The following is a 25,579-nucleotide window of genomic DNA, read 5'->3' as shown; positions in this document are numbered from 1 at the left end:
ATATACATATACATATACATATACATATACATATACATATACATATATTTGCGTTGTTGTATTTTTCTTTATACAATACTAATTCTCCTAATTCAAGATTTAACAAAGTTTCATCGTCGTTAAACTTTCTAAGAAGAACAGCATTTTGTCAATATTTCAATGCTCTCTAATTTCGCACTAATTTTGTGGCAACGAAGGACGTCCATGTGTATCTAGCTCGTTGCGATATCGTTGCGATCGTTTTTAAAATCGCCTCGGTGAAACCTCTATCTATCTGATTTGAGAGCGACATATGGCAGGGAGGATTCGAGATTTGCTCGCAGATCGAACGATTCAAGCTAAATCCACGAAACTCGTTCCATAGACCAATATTTTCTCTTTTATCTTAGCGACTAAGCCGCTGAAATCGCAGTGTAAATGTTTCTTTACGTTTCTTTTGGAAATCAATTATTTTATTTAATCCTAGGTAATCCGCAATAACATTATTTGCCATTTGAATTTTCTTCCGATATTTTTTCAGTGTTTTATATTTTCCTTACGAAGAATACTCGACACTTGTCCGGTAAATCTTGCAGTTGGTATTGAATTGGTAATACGAGGGAACTTTCTACTTGCATGAAATTGTTGTTGGCATATGGAAAGCGATGCGATGCTTACGTCTATTCTTAGAAACAAGTTTCAACCACTATACGTACAAGTTAATTAATAGCTATTTTTCCTACACTGTCCCCACGAGAATAGTTCCATTCGCGAATAGAACGCAGAATTGGAAAATTCTTTTCTTTCTATAATATAATATATCGGTCTAACGGAGGATAGGGACGGTTCATAGACGTGAGCGAAAGTGATCGATTGCAATCTTGAAGAATAAACCAAAGGAATCAACCTACTCGAAGACAAGCAGTCTGCTGGTAATGGTAACAGATATTCGGTGGCATGCTCGACTGTTTACCTCAACGTCTACCGCATCGTATCGAATCCACGTATTTACAAACTGATAAGCGATAATATTTTGAACAAAAGGCGAGGGATGCCTAAGAGACTGGTCTCGCGTGGACAATGAATAGGACCATGTTTACGGAATCTTTTGGAGGATTATCCTAAATTGTCCGTAACGATAGCCACCGCATCGAGTGGTATCGAGATCGAATACATAACACGAGACTTTCGAGTCTGACGAAACGGCAATGTTACTGGGATGAAAATTCCATGTTACGATTTACCTGTGCGACTACGATACTAGCCATGGCTGTGAGGTCCGCCAGGGTCGTCAAATAGTTCAAGTACCGCGCGATCTCGTCAACGTTTCCGGTACCGTACTCGGTGTCTATCTGTTGGACCATGGTTTCGAGAGTCTCGGGTACGAATCGAAAAGTCTCGAGTCAACGTTCGGATTTCACTGGCACACGTCGTCGATGCACCTCAACGAGAAACAACCACGAGCATCGACGTGTCTCCTCGGGTCGCAGAATAATTGGCTCGCTTTCACCAATCTTCCTTCTGTCCGTACAGACCTTGTAACGTTGTAACGCACTTTCTCTATCTTCCGGAGGCTGGTTACTCTTCGATCTTGTCTTTTGCTCGCGTAAACGAACGATTTTCGACACTGTTCGGGTCTCACTTTGCCGCAGCTCAGCGACTAATCTCACGATTCCGGTTCGTTCGAAAAGTTATCACTGTTTTTTGCCACTGTTTGCGAAATACGCGATAAACAATGAGATTCGCTAGGATGGAAAAAGAGTTACGATTACAAGTATAGAAGGTTTTGTTTGGTTTGGTTTGTTTTGTTTTGTTTTGTTTTGTTTTGTGTTGTTTTGGTTTGTTTTGGTTTGTTTTGGTTTGGTTTGGTTCACTAGATACGTCGCGTTACGAGATGCACTATGCCTCAGAGGACGCTTGCCAGAAGCGTGAACGTCACTCGACTGCTAAACGTGGTCTACGTGCTGGAATCGCGTCCGCCTGCTTTTTATCGCAACCAGTTCTGCGTCTCTCTCGGGCGAGTCGCGTGCTGGAGGGGGGATCGTTCGTGCGAGAAGCGGGATTTCGAGAATCGGCAGGAAGCGATCCAATTCAAACGAACTCGTGTCTTCTTCCGATCATTTTTGCGAAAGCTCGTTATCGCCTCTTCAATCATTCAGAGGATTTGTTTCAAACAACCAAACATCTTGTCAAAGTGTGTAGATTTGGAAAATCTATTACAATCTAACACGAACCGATCCGCGAAAGTCTGCGAATATCTAATTTAAAATTAGCGTTATTAACGTCTTCAGGGTTAATAGCTAGACGAGTACTTATTGTTAAATATCGAGGATGAAATGAAAGTGTAATATTTTTCAACGCTTTTTACAGGCTTTTAAATTGATTTCTGCTATGCAAGGATGACAGTAACACTTCTAATATTAGCGATAGAAACGAGACTGGATAATAATAGGCGAGAAGAGAGATTTCACGCGTATAATTTTGGATATTGTTCTCGGCAAGATTTCTCACTGTCCGAGTATACGTGGATTTAAGAGGAATCTCGACGAGAGTCGAATGAGTTGGCAGAATTTTCGATCACTGTTTGCTATTTTTCTAGCAAGTACGGTACTTGCTATGCTTTTCTTTCTCGTGAAATCTTGCCGTTCGAATAATTTCTTCAAAAATCATACGCCCGTTAGGACTTGGCTAAAATGCATTTTCGTTGGGTTCGGAACACAGCAATATTTCCGTTGAATACAGGTTTGTTACACCACGAGGTTTTAATACGTTTGCTTCTGTCCGAAGAAATCGATCTCGTGATTTATTATTTTTAATTGCAAACGAACGGGTTTTCAACGAATTTCAACGTTGATAAATTACTTGGACGGATAGTTTGTCGAGAAAAAAAATTGTTCAGCGATCGAGACTATTGGTATGATTTTTTCCAACTTGTCAGTGACGGACGATTAAAGTTATCCTTGATTTTTGAATACAGCGTACTCCAAATTTAAAATTTGGAAATTTAAAATATTTCCCTTATAGGTAGAAAAGTAAAAAAGGATTAACGACTCTCGATTCTTTGAGCGAACCTTCGATATTTACACTTTAATCTGACCAAGCCAGAAGAAACTCCATAAAAGAATGCCCACTTTTCTTGGTCCTGATATCATTGCTGACAAAGCTACCTAACGTCGCAAACAATCAAATTGACTCACTTTCTGTTCATCGAAATGAGTCAACAAAGAGTTTCGACGAAAGGGGCTCGTTGTCTCCTATTTTGAAGTCCGAGACCGTCCAAAGCGGTTCTCGAGCTAAAAAAACGACGCCTCTCGTAGGAGTCTTCTTCTTCCCGCTTAGGAAGCGCCGTGTAGACCGAGTAAACGAGTTACCATTTAGCAAAAAGTATCGAGCATCTGCGCGCTGCTGAAGAATTATGTAAGCGCACATGTCGCGAATGGTACTCTCGAGGAGGCGTATTCGAGCCTTGTATAACAACGCGTAACCATACATTTTCTATACTTTGTATAGAACAACCGAATCGAACATCCAACATCCTCCTCCAGATTAGAAACTCGCAACATCTCGAATCTTGTTCAGTTGAAAAAGAAACATTCGTTACATTCGTTTTGGATTTGATCGTAGAGGATGTATCGTGACGCGTGGAGGTGATCCGTAATCTGATTCATAGCCTACACTTTGCAACCTACGGGATTCAAATGTCTTCTTCTTCGGTTTTTCACGTGAAACGACCAAAACTATATGTATATATACTTTTTAAAGTATATATCATTCGGAAATAATGTTACGGTAAAGCAGACGAGACATGGTTAACAACGCGAAAAGCTGGTAGACTATTCGGAGAAGATGACGCGTTGCAACACAAGTTTGAAGGGAATTCTCTATTACGGACTCCTTCCAAATAAACTAAAGTATAAATTCGAACCTATCGACAAAACCTATACCGCTCGAAATTGGAACGAGTAAACGCAGGCGTTGAAGACAAGCGACTCGAGTAGAGGTTAGTCGATAGCAGAAGTAGCGGTGCGCCGTTGCACCGCGGCTGGCTGACGCGTGACGTCTGTTTCCACTGCGGATTTAAAAAGGATACCTAATACCTAGCAAACTTGACCCAATACGTACTCCGTTTCTACAAACGAATTCTAACGTTACATTTTCATCTTTTTCATACTGTAAGGAACATTTCAAGAGGGTTAATTTTTGTGTCGTCGTTCGCTTTTAACATGTATACTCGTATACGTGAGATTACAACACATGGCACATAAACAGTTTAAAATCTACCGAGTGTTTCTTTTTTTGAAAATTTCTAGTAATTTATATCTGTTTGGATATTTTAAATAATTGCAAAACGAAGAAACGAAAATAGTATATAGAAAGAATGTGAACATAGACACGTGTTGCTGGGAATCCCAAAAGAAAACACTTTCGTGAGTTACAATTATTTACCTCATGTATTTTATCCAATATTTCCATTGCATGTATACCGACGTGTTATTATAAAGTTGAAAGAGTAGTATTATATAAAATATAGTCATTCTGATTGTGTTATTTCTACTATCGCCAAGTAGAAAGATATCATATTAATCGTACGAGAAACCCAATAAACAAGAACTTTGAACTTGTCAGCTGGAATATTAAGCAGACCTCGTTCGAAACAAGATTCTGTTCTTCGCAAAAGAAATCTAATTTCAGATATATGTGTACGTAATAGGCAACACGTTTTCACTTACGGTTGAAAAACGTGAGGACGAGTCAAAGACGCAACGTTACCCAGCCAAAATAAAATACTCGATTCGGATGGGGGAGACATAAAATTACGTTTCTTCGAAAAGAAAGTAGACTCGGTGGTAATTGAATTTTTTCTGCAAATCGTTTCGACAGCTGTCAATTGCCGCTAGGAAGACACACGAGGACGTGACAATGATCACGTATACATTGCAATCATCATGCGGTATCTCGGAATACGAAATGTGAAGGCGCGGGGCGGCGTGCGGCGCCGGCGTGTCGACAGACACCGAGAGAGACAGATCATTTTTCTGCCAATTATTCTTCGTATGATTTTCCCGAGCATATGCCATTTATGCCTGGACAAAATGACCGAATCCTGAATCGTTGTTCGATATCTTGGTTGGTATGTAAGAGATTACGGTTCAAGGTTCCGTATTCTCGGCTCTTCTGTTGAACAGTTGGAATAATAATCACGCGTGATTTAATGCCGAGAATAGGTTTATTTGGTGTACTCCTAAACGCAACGAAGTCGTGACGCTTCTATAAAATCGTGGCCGGGCTTGCTTTCCAATTTTGGCCATCAGCAATACAAACGCTGCTCTCGTTCGAGGTGGAAATTTGTTCAGTTCGAGAAACAGAGCTTGGAGGAAATTTTGCAAACTACCTCGAAACAGAGGTAGAATAATATTAAACAACCGATCGATTAACTTCTTAGGATCAAGTTGGCTCAAAATCTGTCTCACGTTTTGCTCAGATTTGTACACATGGCGAAGCAAGCTTCTCGCATATATTTCTCTATTAGCATCTCGACGTTCGTTACAGAACCAGATATGCTAGGTGAGAAAAGTTTTTCTTCGGCCGTCGCGAGCCGAGTGCTTGCTTTGTCGTTGACTTGCGATCGGTTTTCTTTACAGGCCTCAAACGTCTGTCCCCCTTGCCCCTTGGTGTTTCCACTTTCTAGATCGTTAATGTGCAATACTCGGAACAAACTCGATTCTCTACTCGATGTAACTTTTCCGTCTGTGAATCTTTCAACTTTCACGCCATGTGATCGTTCGACGTAGGAATTACCAGACTCTTGTTTGTTATTATTCATTCTGAATCATCGAGTTTTTCCGTCAAAAACTTGGAATCTCCGCATCGTTTTTCAATCATGTATCGCTTACACTTACATTTATTTATCATAGGACATTTCTCGTCTTCTTTTAGTTGCGTAAAACGTTTCTGCGATTATAATACAATATAAAATCGCATTGACCTAGAGCAGAAGTGGAAAAGCTTTCAGCGTTGCGAGACAGCATGTCGTCGCTTTCCCCTTTGTCGTATTCGATAACGGTCGTGAAAAATGATGAAAGGGTTCGTCGAATGGCAGGTCGTTAGGTGTGAGCAATGAACGTCGCGCGTGACACATCGGTGCGCAAACGGTTGCACCTCATCGTAACGATTCATCGTATAATAAGTCGTTACACTTGGAACTCGTATTAGTCATCGTTCCGTGCTCGGTCATGATTTTCGCCAAGGACATGCGTAGAATTCAGCTTCGTTAGCCACCTGTTAGCATCGGCGCATTCGAGAGACAGATTCAGCGACAGCCATTCACCAACGGACGGCCACAGTCCTCAGCCCACGGCACAGGGTCTAGACTGTCCGAATGTTGTATTATTTTCAAAGACCGATAGAGTTCGATACCACTGGCAAATGACCTTACATCGTGCTGGCTAAAACATTCAACCGAGGGTTTGCCGAGTACGAGTGCTCGACACGGTTGACCTAAATGTCTGCGTTAAGAGCTCATCTGCAGGGTGGCTTTGTGGAACTGGGCCTGCTAAGGACGACATCCCTAAGGATCTAATGGTCTATCGGGTACCGACATATCGAGACAATTACAAGAAAAAACTCACATGGAAGAAAGGTAGTTAATTTAACGTTTCAAACGAAATCGTACCGCCTCGTAAACGAATAATGCGCGCGGCCAGTAGTAACTTTTATTTCTTTGGTCAAGCTATATATACATATGTCTGTAATGACCAATAAGTAAAGGAGTTACAAATGGAATAACGACTTATTCGATGTCCGAAATGAAATTGGCCCAGCTTATGATCCAGAGCAGAACAAACAACGTGACCACGTTGGGAAAGAGCGATCGATGCACTTTGAACGTCACCGTTGGGCGTCGCGAAAACGGAACAGGGGAAGGTGAAATAAAAAATGAACGTACCGCAACGACAAATTATCGATCTTCGCGGTCGGTGCATGTGGGCCGTCGCTGGAAATAACTTTTGTTCCTCCTTCCGACGCGTCGGATGGAGGAGGAAGGCCGTCGCGAGCCGAGTGCTTGCTTTGTCGTTGACTTGCGATCGGTTTTCTTTATGTCGCTTCTTGCTTTCTCGATTTCTATCCATGTCCATATTCGATTATTTCAACCGATTACCTAATATCCTAACCATTGAAAAAATATCGAACGTAACGTTTGAATAATGCTGTTATTTCGACGCATCGATCGTTTCAATAAATACATAAATTTAAGCGATACATCATCCGTGTATACGTATACTCGAATTGCAAGCGAAAGCAATAGGAAAAACCACTAGGAAAAGCAAAACGAAAAGTTCACGTTCGAATTAGAAGAAATGAGATCCATAGCTTTCGAAACAGCGAGACCGATTGTCTGCATTCTGTATGAATATAGGCTTCAACGAATTGATAAAACGAGGCAGATGGGTATGGGTACGTATGCAGCGCGCATCGTTAAGCGATGATCGTTCACGAGGCATACGCGTGTTTAAGAAATTGTTGTTGACACCGATTATGTGGAGTACCTACTAGAGAGACATGTGTCACGAGGTACAAAAGTGCATCTGCGATTCTTTAAGGTCGCGTCGAATAACGATTACGTCGCATCTTGACAGTGGCATTATCCAAGTCCGGTTGCTGGATTGCTTTGCTATATCTCGTTTAATTAAAACTCGTTAAATTATGCATTTAATGGAATTTTAAAACAGGTGGCGTGCTTTACTTTCCCTGATAATTCAGAGTTGTACATTGTTATATAATAGCAAATTACGAGATTCAAACTCGGCAGCATTCGTCAGAGTAATCGATCGAAGCAATTCAATCTTAACGAGGTAGAAGAAATGGTTAATTAGTTTCCTTCCTGCCTTTGCGCTTGGATTACGTCCAACGAAATTTATACTCGGCAATTAGCGTCGCATGGAACACCGCAGAATTCAATCGACTTTTTACGGTTCTGTTGGCAAGGACGTTAAATAAAACGGACGTCGAATAAAATCTATCCAAAGGGGAATTAACAGTTGACAAGATTTACTAGTTATAAGCAATTTTAATTTAACCATTTCGTGATGTTTAGAATGTTTCTGCAGCGTGTTTGTTACCGTTTCATTTTTATCGAGATTCATCCTACTTTACGGATATATTCGTCTACGATTATAATGTAATAATAAAACTCGGTGTAATTAAGTAGCTTGTAATAAAGCTGCCACAACGTTCGCGTACAAACTGCAAAATGAAACTTGGACTTTGAACCCCAACTGATGCTCGTGTAAACGCAAGGTTTACGCGTTTACGATAGCTGCAAAATAATGCCACCGTTGCGGGTGGATTTTATAAGCGAAAGATAAGAACGCTAGCAAATACACGTGGTCGTGACGCAAAAGTGGTTTGACGTATGCGAGAATTTATTTCAAGATGGGTTAATCGACGGGGTACAAATTATCTGCGATTACCTGCGATGGCAGCTCGGTTTACCGTTATGTTTTCTACGCTGTGCACAGCGGCACAACGGCACAACGGTACAAATCGACTCTAGGAAACTATCTCTATCAAGCCTAAACGTTACCGTACACCTACACAGATATATCTCTCTTGTATTGTTACGAAAGTAACGAAATTATTATTATTTATATATCTGCATCGCTTTACCGCGCAGATCGTCTTGAGAACGGTCGTCTAACTAACGCACTCGTCGGCGTCGCGTCGTTTCGCTTGACAGAGAAGATTGTTTAACGTCCGCGTAATCAGCAGGCGGAAAACAAATGCGTCGGGACGCGACGAACCAGGTGAAAAACGTGCACGATGGCACGGATCTAGCAAAATCAATGATGCGCCATTGATCGTCAGGCGACTATAAAAAGAATAGAGAAACTCGTTTTCATTCTTGGACGCTCGTACTGCAATGTTTGAAGACGCATTTAGAACAGTATCATCCGTGCCTCTCTTGTCTACTGGAACAGTTTATACACCGTTAAGCACTTTGATTAACGCTACATTTCACCAATTTCCTTCACATTTCAGACTCTAAATTATCCTTTTTCATTCGAAAGGTATTTAAATTTCGCAGTCTCGTAAAAGTGCCAAAAATCAATTGGAATTTCTAGGATATACGATCCGTAAAATTTCTGCCACGTTGGCTTTGTAGAGTCTGAAATTCTGTTGCGGAACACTCGCAGTAAACCATCTGCTTTCGATCGAAATTAACGAATGCCAGCATCCGGTTCTCGCAAGCAAAATATTTCCTTCGACGAATCGAGCCATTTACCGGATGTTTCCTTGAAATTCCTTTCATTCTTTGTCGATTGTCGACGGACACTTGACATCGCGCGAGAATCGGACATTCGAAAATTAAAGGTCCAAGTATCGACAAGCTTATAATAAAAATATGGTAAATGTATACAAGGAAATGTTAATAATAGCTGTCTGTTTGTAATGTCGTAGTGAAAGTGAATATCCAATGCAGATGAAGGGTGTTTCGAGGGAGAGAGAACACAACGACGCGACGTGTTGCCATCGAGGCTTGAAGCAAGGCGTCTAGTTGGCTGGCGTCGTTTTATCGGCCCGTTCGTTCACTTTTAATCGATCAGCAGCGTGTCGAGTACCCTATTTCCAATCGCAGACAGGAATATAACGATTTAGTAGTAATTTTAATTATTCGATTTTCAACGCCTCGGAATTACACGCGTCTCGTTCTTTTCAGATCTGACTTTCCGTTAAACATGACTCGGCCAATGCTGAAAATGATTAGCGCGAGTAGTAAAATCGATTGATCGATACAAATTCTGTGTCGTAAACATAGCGTTGGATTTCCACGTGCTGCAAGCAGAAGCAGATAGGCACGATTCTGCATGGAATGCAGAAACTTACAAAGTACATTGGATGCGATGCGTTAACATGAAACTAGAATTTTGTTATTTATACTGCAACAGCCTAACCAGCAATTTTTTATTCAAATTCCAAGGAAAAAGAACGCGGTAAAATGAGTGAAAAACGCCTTGTTCGAGCGTGATGTCATGTTTCAGGGAATTCTGCTAAATAAAATAATCGGAAAGTCGGGAAAAGATCCGATAAAATTGAGATTTAGAAACAGGAAAATATGATGGTAAACGAGGTAGAACAAATTTTTCGAATTCGACGTCAATTCCAGAGAAATCAATGAGATGCAACATCCGGGGTTCTGTTTGTAACAGGAGAACGAACAGTAGCGAAGAAAACGACTCTGGCAGGGAGAAGAAGTGGTACGAGCTTCACGAATTCCAAAAATCTGTCGTCAATTGTAAAAAGTCGATAAACGTTTACAGTAGTATACGAAAATATGGGGAGAAGTCACGTCGCGCCGTTATCGAGCCTCGTGCCGCAAAGCACGATGAACAAATGGCTGTGGAGACACGTGAAAGGCTGATGTGGATACGTCACAGGTGTACGAGGCAAGGGTACGAACATCAACGGGGGTGGCGAATGATATAGCTTGCGGGGACGACGACTTACGTAATGCTCGACGTATTTTTATTAAATGCTACTTCTGTTTGGCGATGCGTGTAATAACTCTGAGCGATGAGCTGCCTGTTACAGAGCTTAAAAGGACGCGTTATGTAACGGGGAAAGGGATGGGGTTACATATATGTATAGGCGCGAGAAAGATGGAAATGTTAGCAGCGGAAGCTGTTATTATATTATCCAAATTATTCAAAACTGTATGCGTACGCGACATTTATTATCATGAAGTATTTTCAAGTTAGTCTCCAAGTTCACGTAGATCGTAACGTAAAAAGAGCTTGAGGTTAATGAAAGGATCGATATATGTAGATGTCATTTGAAAGGTTGAAACAATTGAATTTCAGTAATTGTACTGTCGATCGAGTCGGAGAGATGTTACGTAATCTCGTGGCATCAACGATGAGAAATCGCCACAAGATTGCGACACGATCAAATACCAAAACTTTGTCTTTCTATTATGCAATATAACAAAAATTTCCTGTTAATTACTTTGTTTAGTTTCATATTTAATTCCAATCTTTTCATTGGAATGCAAAAGATGACAAGTATAATTTTACGCAAAGGGAAAGAAAGTTAACTAACTCGATTCACGAATCGGAAAAATCAAGTTCAAGAACGGAACAGAAGAAAAGTAAGAATGAATAACGTGGCGTAAGAAACGTCGCGACGTCGCCGCCTCCGCGTCAGGCGCCTCTTGGCCGGACGCCAGTCTTATGGATTTTTGGACAATTTCGACGAACACATTCGTCCGTCTCATTTGGATCGTCTATGGAGTAGATTTCGCCTAACCTCCCAGTTTCTTATGACTTGTACGAAAATCAGGCTAACTGGAAGCAACGTCGTTAGTTGGCACAAAATGTGGCGTCGGTTAGGTCTTTAAACCGTATTAAATCAACCGTACAGTAACAAATTTGGAAAAGTGGTTTCATTCTTGAAAACGCTTAGCGTCGCTGTATATTCATCGAATCACGTTGTGTAATAACGAAACATGCCAACATAAAATGCAACTACGAGAGAAATGTAATTAGAAAAAACTTATCATGATATTTAAATATGTACGAGTACTTCGCAATATTGCATAAAGTTAATTAGTTTCAACGGAATGGAAGAGATCTAAATACGTTTGAACAAACGTTATTTCACGATGCGAGATTCGGTATAAATTCAGTAACATTTCCTCTGACTTTTAATGGAATTAAACGAAGGAATAATGTTTGTGTAAATGAAAATTACATCCATGAACGAGAACCATATTTCAATATTTACTTTTCATTATGTGGTTTGCTCGTTATTTGATAATCATCGAGTAGTATTAATTTAAATAAAATTATTTAAACGTGTTTTCGACACGGACCAATTTTTCGTTAAAGTTAGAAAAGCCCCGAAGAATTTGCGGTATTTCCAAGGTGGAATGAAATTGATAGGTCTGACGCCACGCCGCGCTATCGTCATGCCATCCTAATTCGCGGTATAAGCGACGTCGACGCTGGCCGACGCGACCAAGAATTTATCCGGCGCACGGCGTTTGTTTGACTCTCTACGAATGATCGACTGTCGAAAGTCCTTCAAGTTTCGTAAAAATTTCCGAGAGACAAACCATAGATACTGACTGAAAGAGGAAAAAGGAAATCCAGACGAAGAGGTATCGATCGGATCTTGACATCCGGGCCACGAGCGGAATCGAAAGGTGGCGGTGAAAATTCGATTGGCACTCGTAGGGCGGAAACTTTTTAAAGGTCAAATCGAAGACGGGCCAGCGAACGAATGGCTGCTCACAGGATTTCAAGTTTCACGGGAATTGACGGACCGCCCTGAGAGATATCGAAATTCCTCGACCGACGCCGATCCCGACGCCGATCCCGACGCCGATGCTTTGTCGAAGGAACCCGTTGCTACTGAAACACCTTTTCAACCTCGACGGTCGAACAATATATGTACATATGTACGTATCTACGTATCCAAAGACGAGCGAATATACTCGAATCGACTGAAAGATTCGGATCGATGTATCGGAATGTATTCAAACATTTGTCCAAACATATTCGAACGTGTTCGATTATCTATAGAAAGATTGGCCGGACGTAATTTTAAAAGAGTTCGGAACCAGTGATGAAATCCAGATACGGAGTAGTATGAGTACTCCTTTAATCAGACGGTATATAATTCTCGCGGACAGACGAGTAGTACAGATCGATAATAGGCTAGCTGCTATGTTTATTTTAATCGAATTTATACGGAAATTTTGTATGTTTCAAGTACGGAATCGCTATTGTAAATATAATAGTATTAGTTTGTTAGTCGTGCAAAGTAACAATGTTTGATTTGTACCTTTCTTTTCTTTTCAAAGAAAATCTCAAACGTTTTTAAGAATGAAATAATCGGTAGTTGAACGGCTGCAACAGTGTTATAAATAAATTCGTCATGCTCTACCACCTGCTCGACGAAATGATATTCATTGTTCGCCCACGTGTATCTACACCGACCTGCACGAAGCGTCGGTGTCGGTATCGACGTCGCGTCGACTCGATCGCGGTGTGCTTAACGATGAGGTCACGAGTTACCGCCGTCGATGTAGGTCAATTAATTCAAACTATCGATTTTCCAAACGAAAAAAAGCAAAAGAGACAAGGACGGCCTTTGAGACACGCGAAAAACACATTTGCTTTTACTCGGAGATGTCCAGACTCCAGGACCAATCGACACAAAGATCGATTCAAAGATAGCAAAATTTACATGAGAAATTTGACATTATTTCGATCATTTCTCGAATCCATCTTATTCTACCTTCATACATTCTTTTCCATTAACGCTGCGAAATGTACAATTATCGTCTAGGCTCCTAGCTTTTCGCGTGGGCACAATCGATATTTCCTTGAATCCTTGCCAATTCTATAGCCGAGCAGCATCCACCGCACCGGTGTTCTGTCATCTCGTGAAAAGAACCAATTCGCGCTCAACGATTCGTGAAATTATGGCAAATATTTAGAGCAGATTTATGATACTTTCTTCGTACACGGCAACGATCGCGATCGTTACGTTTTCTTTATATCTCCTTTTTTATTACATCTTCGTTAATAACATTCTTGCTTCGGAAGTCACAGACTGTTGGTCGATAACAATTACCATGTTAACTAAACAAAATAGTTGCACCGTTTACCGTTAATATTTAACATTCCTCTAATATTCGCTCACTCGATGTACTCGAAAATTGTTCGGTACGACCAGCGTTTCCGCGAAGCATAGGTTCCGTAAAATAAACTCAACCGAGAAATAATAAGTCTCAGTCAAGTAACAAGCTTCTAAAGCGAAATTCAACCATTGGCAAGAAAATCCATCGAAATATTCTCCTTTAATTTATTTTCCTTTTCCTTTGGAAACAAATTTACCGTTACTCGATGTAGAAAAAACCTTTTCTCGAAAGTGTTCCTCCATGGCATCCGACTTCCCCGAAAGCTTCTTTCTGACTTCTCGATAAACTCGATCCTTTTATCGAAAAAATGTTTCAACGAGCAAATTCGTGGATTTTATAAGTTGGCGATGTTGCTCGCGTGTTAAAGTCGAGCCACTGTTTTATTTTCTGGTCAAACATCGGCATCCCGGGAGCTCGCTGCGATACCCGATCTAGCGAAAACAAATTGTAAACATTCCTTGAATGCATATAAATAAATCGACGCAAACAAGGGACCGCATGCAAATACAAACAACGCGAATCGTATCGTATTTGCAGGAAAAATCAATCGATCATCCACGGTTCATTATAAATTTTCCCTCGCCTCTCTTTTCTTCTTCTCTCTTCTACGATACTACGTATTTATTTTACGATTTTATTATCGGCTAGCTCTCGGTCGGTAAATTAAAATGAACCTTCGGCAAACGTTCTTTCCAACCTGATACCTTTCTACTTTCGTAGTTTCTAGATTTTCCTAGTTTTCATCGGTAATTGCCCGGTCTAGCCTGGTCCGAGCGAGCGAAACAAAAGTTGCAAAAGAAACGAGAGCACGGTAATCGATCGCGTAGCTCGAAACGCCAAAAAACGCACTGCCTTGACCCGACTACGTGACACGCGCGATTTAACGCGAGTTTCCTCTGTCGTCCAAGGAAAGCGTCGGCGCGGCGTTGCCTGAAAATCGTTTCCTAGAAAAAGAAGTTCGAGGCTGCACGGTCAAAATTCTGCCAAGCTTTCCAGGAATTTGCGAGGCTGTCGGCCCGCAGCGCGAGCGGGCGCAATAAATAACATTCGTCAGAGAGGCTGCTCGATTCTATCGAGGTCGATTTCCCCCATAGGGATCCGCGGATGTGTCGCAAAATTCGTTGGAATATTTATGCCAACATTACCACGGAACTTTCAACGTTGAAAATCTTGTTATTTTCGAACAAAAATGTCCTGTCTGCGGAAAATCATCAACTATGGTACAGCAGGTGGCGGTTCGCGATCAGTTAGTTTAGTTAGATAGATTTTCAATCTCTCAAACTCTTGCGTGTGCGCCGAGGCTGTAAATTTTTCAGAGAAATATCGGTAGAGTGTAAGGGATCGATATTAAAATCAAATTGTAAGTTTTATTCGAGTCAATCTTTTGCCGTTACTACCTTTGCGACGGCCGCGACGCCTGCGACCCTTGCGTAGTATTTACGATGGAACGCGATAGAGTTTAACGTTTTTTTTAGAAAAATAGTGTCAAAGTATTCGGTGTCCCAATTTGTCATTGCTGAATCATCGCAGCTCTCCTTTTCATCATTCTATTGCAATCTCACGTTTCGTCAGAGATTTGCGCAGCGTCCACCAATAAGGATGCCCTGACGTGTTACAGGATACGTGCTCGAAACTCTAAATGGGAGCGTGACGTATCTTCCGGGCGGAAAGCAGAAAACACGCTGACGTAAAATCCGTTGGACTGCACGCTAATGAAATTTTTATCGCGGGAAATGAGACACAAATTAATCTCCGAGAAAGTTCGCGTCAAGATTCGCATAATAATCCGAACGATGATAAATATTCATAGATCCTGGCAAGAAGTTTGTCCCGTAGGACCGATCGATCCGAACTGGGAGTGGGAGTGGGAGAGGGAGACGAGAGCAGGAGGATTATTAAAAAAATAATTTCAAAACTTGACTATCTTGCGGCCTTGGAATTATTTTTAAAATTACTTATTATTCTGAATGTCAGAATGATCGTATCACGGCATTTTTTTTTCCCATCGATCTCATCGGAGTAAACAAATTGTCCACGGTTCAAATACTTCAATGATATCGTTATGTTTAGCTACTCGCATTGACGACAGTATTTGCATATTTATAATTTCAGATTTATCATTTTAACATCCACTACTATCGATCGATCTAAGAAAAACAGAGCCAAGAACTGCCAAGTGGAATTCTACATATTTTTATGCTGGCAGAGAAATCATGACTCGATCGTATTCGATTTCTTTCAATGAGAATACATTTTCTAAGGAAAATCAAGCTAGAACGACAACTTCTATCTAATCTGTGCCTTAGAAAATTAAAGTGTCGAAATAAATCCAGAGAAACTTTAGAAAATTTCGATCTTGTTAAGAAACAAAAAAAAAAAGAAAGAATTTTATAGAGGGTCGTTCACAGTTACCCGATCCTTCCACTTCTACGAGTGACTTTTACGAGGAACGGAAATTGAAAACTCACGTAACTGGAATATGAAAACAAGTCAGGAAATTAATCATTCGCGAAAGAATTACCTCGAAAGAGTTCTTCGAGCGAAAGAGTTCTTTTTTCAGATCTCAGGATTAAACGCTATTATTTATTATTCTTTCTCAATTTCTTAGCTGGAGCCGTAAAAAGATTTTAAAGTGCCCGTGACAAGACAAACAGTGGATATTCTAATTTTCCTTTCGAAACTTGAATTTCTCCCTGCCATAAACTAACCGGCTGATTGATTTCATTTTGGCTGGAGTCGTCTTAAACGACTCTTCTCCAGCTGGTACAATGCTGAGATACACATGTGCTCTGATTATTCCCGAGATCCAACACTGCTACGAAACGAAACAGAAAAAACATCTATGCCGTCGACTTACCTTGAGGGAGGCCATGTCAGACACGGATCGATGCGTCTGAATGGTTTCCAGCTGGTCTAAACACCAGTCCAACTCCTCCATCGTTTCCACCGCCAGCTTCTGATAGGGCTCCTCTGAAAGACAGAAGGAAACGAAGACATTAGACGCGGTGTTCGTGTGAAATTGAAAGCGACTGAAATCTTTGTAAACGGAGTGAAGTTCATCGCGTTACGAAAGGGCCGTTGGTGGGTTGAAAAGGAGAATTGGAAGAGCCTGAAAGGGCGTTTTCGACGAGAATCAGAGACAAAGGCGGAAGCGGCGCTAATTAAACGCCCAACTTCGGATAATGAAAGAAACTCTGATCATCTAAATATCTTTGTAATTTCAAATTTCAAATTTCAAACGAGAAACAAAGAATTAAACAAATTACGAAACGCCAAACAGAAAGCGAAATTGGTTTCAATTTAAAATTTGTACATTTATTTATAATATTTTAGAGGTCTGAATGAAAAAAGGTTAACAAGATTAATACGAATGGGAAGCAAGAAATTAAATTAAATTAAATTAAATTAAATTAAAATTGGATATTACCTTTAGTTAAAGAGGAAAGACGTAAACAGAAAAATGGGGGAAACATCGAAACGAAAATTAAAAGCGATGGATTGACGTCAAAATATCGGACGGGTGATATTGAAAATAAGCAATATATAAACCAAATCAGAATATTTCAGGGTATTTCAATTTGAAAATGTTTTGAATTGAAATTCACCGAATTTTGCTTTCACGTTAAAACTATAATAATCCCGAATATAATCTAAATGAATTTCACGAGCGTAGAATACTCGGAATCTAAAGGCAGTGTACCGATCAAAAGATTCATTGATATGGAAAAATTGTGTTTCTTACCCCCTGGCGCCAGTATTCGTGGTTGCGGCGTGCTACTCCCTTGCGCCGCGCTACTTCTCCGTGATCTACAGGGAAAACAATTCAAATAGAATGTATCGTTATAAGGTATCGTCTTAAATCGAAGACGATTGAAATTTTCAGTAGAAATAGAATGATTGTCACTTACTTGTTCGGGGGTACATTTGTGAGCGAGGCAAAGTTGTTCCTGACCGAGCGCAGAGACGCGAGGATCTGCGCGAATGGCGTGACGATGAGCTCCTCGCCATGGCTGCAAAACGAAACAAGAAAAAGTCAATACGCTGAACTTGGCGAAAGTCGAGGATTAACCGGAAATTCGAGGGATCAAGCGGTTAAGCGTTCACGATGTGGCGGACCCGACGCGACGTCCATTGCATTTTCGCAAAGCTGCGCTCTATTGGCATGCAAGCACACCATTTCCAAGTAGCGAACTGTACATCCTTTGTTTCTTCTGTTACATTACTTATGGCATTAATTTTGAAACATCGTCTGTCCGCTTAGTTTCTTGGCATTTGCGAAATGCGAGAAGAATTTCAAATGAGATCAACCAAGATACTTACAAGTTTCACTCTTTAAAGCTGTTTAAATAATTAACCATGTAACAGAGCTTTATGAAACAAGTTGTTGCGTTAGTTTTAAAGTGCGTCAACTTTTGGAATTGTGATAAAAATGATCGACGTTCAATCGACGATCGTAGGTTTCCAATTAAGAGTAGGAATATCAATTGGAATACTTGCCGGCAAAATTGCTTCCACAAAAGAACTCTAGGTCGTCTTTATCGTCGAGGAAAATCCCGGAAAGTTTCCCCGTTCAGGGGAACAGTCAAAGAACTTGGAAAGCTCAAGGGAAAGTAGGTTACATTAAACGATCTTGCTCGACCATAAAGCGTGTCTTTTTCGTTGCTAAGAAGACGTCTATGTCGCGCTATAGAGCTCCAAACGAGGAACTTGCGTCACGTATAGATGTGTATCTATGTATTATATATAGAGTGTCTATAAAGTCTGTGTGCAGTTTCAAACTTTTATAACTGTCGATGCACACGCTACGAAAGATTACGACGAAAGACAACGAATAAGGAGTTTGATATTTCAGTTGGAGCTCGATCGAAATCATTTCGATTAAAAGATTTTTCGGAAACAAATCTTTTTGCTACTTGTTTCGATAAAATTTATATTTTCACCTGTTCCAAGTGATTAATGCGATATTTCTATAACCTGTTTCATCCCATGTTTCGTGTATTTGAAATTGTAATTATTACCGGAAGAATATTCTCATACAAGGAATAGGTTACGAATAATTTTGCCATCATTTTCTGTTTTCTTGCGTAATTCTAAAATAATACATTTTAGCACAATTTTTCTCGCTCAAGCAGTTCTTTGATACAATACTTCCTCTTAGACAAAATTTTCATTAAAATTAATGGCTTTTGGCGGAATGCGCGGATGCGTATAGTTTCATATTAGAGAAAAGCTCGAATACGATTGACGCACGTACAATGTATAACGTCACCGGTGCGGGCGGACGCGGCGTTCCGTGCGGCCCGGCCGGTGTGCACCAGCTGGGAATGGCTAAACGAAATTTCGTATTCTCTATGTGAAATTTGATAATCAAAAACGAGACCATATTTTATGTGGCACACAGATACGTCCACGACTTTGTATCACTCAAATTTTTTATTGCAAAAACCAACAACGCTTGTTTTCGTATTCGATTTAACGCATTTCTACTTTATGTGTTATTTGAAAACTGTATAGTTATATTCAAAGTTTTAACGTTACAATTGCCGCCATTTAACATTTCAATATTTGATTCAACGACAAAAAGTTTAGCGAGTAAAATGGGAGAATCGAATTTCACGATAGCGCTGGTTCGTTATCTAAAACGAAAATCAAACCTTGGCTGAATCTCGCCTAATGAAAGCGTAATTAACGAATTGACTGCAATTTCCCTTCCATTCAAACGAGGTCGAATAACAAAGTTTTCGTCGTAAACACATCTGATTCGACGATTTCATTTCTCATTCTGCGAGTTGTTTTTTTTTTTTATTAACGCTGACTTAATTCTTTCTACCGATACTTATGGTATAACGTGTAAATATTTGTCTAAACATGGAAGACTAAAAAATAATAGTAACATCTAATTGGAATAAATGCGCGATAAAATGAATTTTAATTAAGGTTCTACCAAAACGAATATAAACGCTTTGAAACGAATTCTGCTTGAAAATAGCAATAATTTTTTATTTGTTATTTAGTATTTGTTTCTCAACAAGTTAAAACTCGCGCGTAGGCCAGTAATAATAGTAATAATAGCTAGTCTGGAAAACTCTAACCGAGTTTCTGGCCTTTCTCCAACGCACGAATTTATGTTCCTTGACACTCGTTTACTTGATTCATTATGGAGATGCATCAAACCGATAAACATGCGGGTAATAAATGTTGAAGCCATCCATGAATGAGTTCCTTGAAATTTAGCCAATTATTTCCGTCGTTCCGTTGAATTGCGAAATATTTTGCAGTCGGTATTACTACTAGATTGTATTTTTGTCGATTAAATTTATACTGAATTTGCGTCACTCGAACAGTTTAATCACGGCAAAGTTTTATTTATGAAATACGACATCCATATTTATTCTAAAAAACGTTGACTGCTTTTTCAACAAGAAGCGACAAAATTATTACGCTTCGACTAAAGAAGATTATCTAAGTACAATATTATCGATAATTGAAACTTTATCAACTCTGCGTGGATGGTGTCGTTTGGCGCTTTTTTAATCAAACATTGTCGTCGATTATAATTCAATTAATCGTTCGCTAATCGTTCATCAAAATGTATTATCAACAATTCATCAACGTCGATCAATCTTTAATGCTCGTCAACACTCGATTCCTCTTTAGCCAAGGATTACCGCGAATTATAATACGATTACAGTAATTCCCAGGAATGATCGATCAAATCGAGCTCTTATCAGAACTCGTCGACTTGCACATTATCGACAATCGACCTTAAATCGAAAAGAACCGATAAACGGTCGACAAGACGGGTTGCGCTAAAAATATAATTGTCGATAATGACTCAACAATAGACTTTGTTAAACACCAATAAAAATCAAACGATAACAGTTGTCGTCAAGTATAAATAAATACACTTTGTAATTCTTGTAAAAGTCAGGTACTCGTTACGAAAGTGAATAAATTTATGATTAACGAGGGCTGTTATCGTTTTATTTCGACGTTGTTGGATCGTTACCGACGATTATACACACGAGTATGTATATTTAATATACCGTGCGGGTCGTTCATCCTAGGTATCCTAGAGATTCGCCAGTATTACAAGCAGGAAGCAAACAAACCTTCGTCAACCCCGATTCACCGAGGTCTCAGAAGTCTCCGACACGACCAGTAATTACTAAACTGCCTCGCGACTGATTGTCGACCTCGATTCGACACTCTCGACTCCTCCAACAATCATCGTCCACTTACAAGTCTCTCTTCGGTGGCGACTCGAAGCACTGCTCCCAGAAGAGAGCCTTCCTAGACGATCTAACCCGGAGCGTGGAGGCCGACTGAGTTCGAGGCAGCCCTCCGGAATTTCCTGCGCCGCCTCCTGCACCGAGCGATGGCGAACTCATGCCACCGCCGCATCTTTTCAGCCCACCGCTGGACTCGGAGAAGTCCATCAACCCTCCGCTCGAGCCCGACATCGTTAGGCTTCCCTGCACCTCGCTATTCGCTGCATTTCACTCCGATCTCTGCTCTTTCGCTCTCTGACACATTTCTTGGCGAGGAGATTGCTTCTCGTTCCTCGCTTCTCACTTCTCTCTTCTCGCTTCCTCGCTTGCGCAGTTCGCAGTTTCGTCTTTGCGATTCTCTTCAATTAAGCTGAAGCGATCCGGATGTTGGAGAGTTGTGACGGGTTTCGCCCTCGATCCCTGTCCGATACGGCAACTTAAGAAACACGGGGTGGACGCGTGCTGGCTGAACGCGGCGCTAGTTGGCTGGCCGCTGATGGAGAACACGTTCCTTGGAACACTTTCGTCTCTTGATGCAACGGAATTTTCTTTACGATAGAGTGGGTTATCTTACAACCAAATTGGACGCGTCTCGTTTCTGCTCGCCATTCGACAATAGCGAGGCGCCGCCGATCTCCTCCGATTCCTCTTACGATTCCAATCTTCTAGACGCTATTCTCCACAACACTTTTGTCCATAAATTCACTTTGGAAGCGAACGAAACCACGGGTGAAACGTCATCGAAAACTGTTCTCGAACCGACACTTCCAGAGACACTCTTTTCACGGATGTTTGTTTGAAACTTTAGAATTTCGTGTAAACAATATGTCATCTTAAGCGAAGGGTTCAACAATTTAGGTAAAAAAAAAGAATATCCAACTGAAATTGGTGCGCGAATCGATCACAAGCGATCTACTTCATTCGTGAAATCCACTCCCAAATAAACCACGACAAGTTTTCCACCTTGTATTTACTTATCTTGTCGCTATACTTGAGTGGTTCGCTTTATCGGTGATTACGGCGATAGAGTTTCCATGCAATCTCGAATTTCTGTAGAAACAAAAGATTTGATTTGTCCGATTTGAAGGACCGAATTAACCGAATATGTATTATTATCGTAGATCGGTCTGTGTCATTAAAGGAAGAATGGGCGACGCACGATCTTCTCGTTAGTGGAATTTGCGAGTGATCGAATACTGATCCTCCATTAGACTGATTGAATATGAAAAGGACCGTTACGCAGTTGAATTGGCGTCGCGTCGCGTCGCGTCCTGTCGATTTATTCGTCAGAAGTATGTGGGCGTCGCGTCGCTTTGCTTCCACAAATGATGTATAGCACCAACCACTAGAAACGAAGCTACAGCGAGTTCAGCTTTTAGATAGTCTTTTAGGTAAACTTGGCTGTCTTTCAAATTTCCAAGAAATTTCCAAGTAATCGATAACCGAAATTCTCTAGCAAAATGATCGATAATAATATAAGATATAGGGGAGGGGACGGCAGTGGATAGCATTAGAATGGAACAATAGAGAATCAGTTTTATCGCGAACAGGTCGCATAAACTGGGCCAAGTACCAACTTAACCAAATGAAACTAATTAGGCTAGACCCTCGCTACTTGTTGGCATCGTGTCTCTTTATCTTGGAATTTAAGCGGCACAGTGACACTAAATTGGAACGCACGCTTTGGTTAATTCTCGGTGTTTGAATACGCACTGCTTGTTCATTCAAAATGCGTCCTTGAAAACGCTTTAATGCAGAGTAAACGCTTAATGGCTGAAAACGTGAATTATGATTATTATTGTAATATTAGGTAATCGAATGAGTAACATCGATACTCGGGAGTTACGTAACGTATCCATCAGTGTCGATAGGTATTTTAGCATGTTAATATTATACCATATCTTCGGACAAATTCAATCAGTCTATTGCTGAACAGTATTTATATTTTTTGTTCCGCATCCAACTGTCGCAGAAGAACAGGAACCATTAAGAGACGATATAATGCACGATATTCCGGTTTTCGTAATACTATCGTACGTGAATTAATGAGCACAAGGATGTTCAAGGGAAACCGGTATGCAAAGACGACGCGGTCGTTTAACGTCAAGTGCAGCCACCACGGTTGTCTGACTGACTTCCGGAGGAACGTAAAGGCGAACCAACCAATCACCGACATTTAAAACGAAAAATTGACGGTTTCCAGGCACGGAAGTATTTTCGCGTCGACAGCCACAGCGAGGAACGTCGAACTCGTAGCCTCCAGAGTTTACAAAAACGACTCGAAAACACGTTTCTTTCTACACGACATCGCGCATCAGCCAGAAACCGGAGAGATGGCTGACCTTTCCAGCCATCGAGAACTGACGCAATCCAACAGGAATCCTCGCCAACTCTTTTCACGATCGTTCCAGCTAGTCTATAAATACATTCGGATCGTTTCCTGCCAGTGGAAAGGTACACGACACTTCTCATTACCTACGTCTTCCGATTCTTGCTCCTTCTACCAATTCGAATCGAGTATTACGGATCACATTCGAGCAAAATTTTCAGCAATTTTCTGCTCAACAACGGTAGGCTAGCCCTAACGTTATAATACTACATATACATATTTCTTCCTAGTAAACTATCGCGACGGACCGATAAACCCATTCGATTCGCCGACCTAACGTCACGGCGAATCTCTGATAGGGAACTGAAATAGATTAGGGGAGTTGGATTATCGGGACGAGTTCTCTTTCGTGTATCGCGATAACGATAAGGATATATATCGCCGATGAGCCCACTTGATCTTCCGAAATTTTACGAGGGTAAATATACTGCCATCTATACGGTACAATGTCGATCAATCGAAATGTTGATCTCGATTTCAGGAAAATACAGAATAGAGAAGCTTCGTAATCAAGCAAAAATGACAAATTTGGAAGTTATACGGGACGCGATACTAGCGCCGCGCCGTCCACGTGACTTCCACGGCTATAACCGAAGTTATATTCGACAATCTTATCGACCTCGATTCATATAATGTCCAAAAATAAAGATTGCTGGTTAAAAGTACGACAACTTGCTACTGGTTAGTTAACGGTTTCATTGTAGTCTACGAGCACTTTTGTTTACTTTCAGGATAAAAGTAGCGCAGTTTAACATTTTTTACTATTACACAATTTCGCGATAAGTTTTATCTGAACCGATAAAGGCAGACAATACAAATGCAGAAATGGTAGATATCTACATAATGCAGTCGCAAGGTCTTTTAACGTTGTTTTCACGAGACGTCTTTTACGCGAAACGGTCAATTTCACGTATTATCCTCCGTGTAACGCGTAATACATAATAATTCACGATAATATTTACAGGTAATATTTTCGCAAATAAAGTAGCCAATATTATTGAGTGGAAACATGCACGACAAGTGAAACAAAAATTGACTAAAAGTAGCAAGAGTTGTAGGGAAATCTAAATTGGATCGATTGTTAACTTTATACTAATAATAATGATAATGTTTGTAACGACTAGATGCGTTTTTAGTTTGCTCGAAATCAAACCTACGGCCCAATATTTTCGAGTCTGCATGCTACCATGTTTTTTTGCGAACCGAATGTACTCCGGAGAATATGGTATTTGTTTGAAAGTACAGTCTGTGCAAGCGATCTAACGGCTGATGAAATTGCACCGAGAGTCGTCGAAATCGCAAAACGGGAAACGTTGGCCGTCGGTGATTGCAATTTCCGTTCGGTCGCGTTAATTCCAGCCTCGTTATTTCAACGAACGACGCGATTCCGACAATCGAGACGAGGATCTCGATCCAGGAGCCGATTACAATAAAAATGATATGATTTAACAACGAAGCGTTTGCTCGTTCGATTCTTTGATTTTTCAAGGAAACGAAATTACACGAATGCGTTCGGAGCTTTCGGCTTGGAGTTTGCATGAACGTGGAGTTTCAAAGTTGATTTCAAGGTGCAGTTAATTTCGGTGGTTAAACGGACCGAAAGCCTCCGAGTTTCGCTTCTTCTTCGATCGATGATAATCGAGTTCTCTGGGAACAAGGACGATCGAATGGTCCAGAAAATTTGTTGATAAATTCAACGCGTTAGACGTGCTTTAAGATTATTTCTATCGTATTCGATGGGGACAATCTCTAGAAATAACGAAATACCAAGGTAACAGGAAAACGAAACAAAACGGAAATAGTCCCGATTTTCATTCGTAAATATTTAAAGAGCGGAGCTTGCAGATGATAAGAGGTAGTTTTCTATGAATGAGTTGTCTGTCGGCCGTACTCGGCAATTTTCAAATATTCGGAACTCGTAGCGTATTTATTGCATATCGATAAATACGAACAAAACAGGAGCTGCTGATGCTGATGCTGATGCGTGCATACAATTCCATAAATATTCAGTGTTTTCTATTTCGCGTCGCGATATACAGGGTGTCCGAAAACTCGGGGAGGAGCCGGAAATGGGGGGTAGCTGAGACGATTCTGAACAACAATTTCCTTTGCAAAAATGTCGGATGGGGCTTCGTTAAGGAGATATTAAGCGAAAACCCCGACCAATCAGAGCGCGCGTAGACCGTTGGAGCGGCCGCGGTAGCGAAGGCTACGCGCTGGCGGCCGCGCTTGTAC

At 40.7% G+C, this 25,579-nt stretch overlaps 1 protein-coding gene across 14 annotated transcripts in view; it reads right to left on the bottom strand.

Annotated features, from left to right (window-relative positions):
• Positions 1-25,579, bottom strand: part of LOC128879118 (cAMP-specific 3',5'-cyclic phosphodiesterase) — a 169,632-nt gene that overhangs the window by 14,788 nt on the left and 129,265 nt on the right. For 12 of the 14 annotated variants that reach the window (XM_054127994.1, XM_054127991.1, XM_054127996.1 and 9 more), the window contains 3 exons: positions 17,593-17,694; positions 17,427-17,491; positions 16,542-16,654 (listed from right to left, as the gene is read on the bottom strand). In XM_054127994.1, the coding sequence (XP_053983969.1) occupies positions 16,542-16,654; positions 17,427-17,491; positions 17,593-17,694 (280 nt within the window). Of the gene's footprint in view, positions 1-1,223; positions 1,940-16,541; positions 16,655-17,426; positions 17,492-17,592; positions 17,695-20,926; positions 21,986-25,579 lie in introns of those variants that run through there. The other 2 variants (XM_054127995.1, XM_054127997.1) reach the window with 2 other exon arrangements.

The sequence above is a fragment of the Hylaeus volcanicus genome, chromosome 6 (genome assembly GCF_026283585.1).
Source record: "Hylaeus volcanicus isolate JK05 chromosome 6, UHH_iyHylVolc1.0_haploid, whole genome shotgun sequence".
NCBI classification, from domain to species: Eukaryota; Metazoa; Arthropoda; class Insecta; order Hymenoptera; family Colletidae; genus Hylaeus; species Hylaeus volcanicus.
This window is presented reverse-complemented; position numbering and strand designations above follow the sequence as displayed.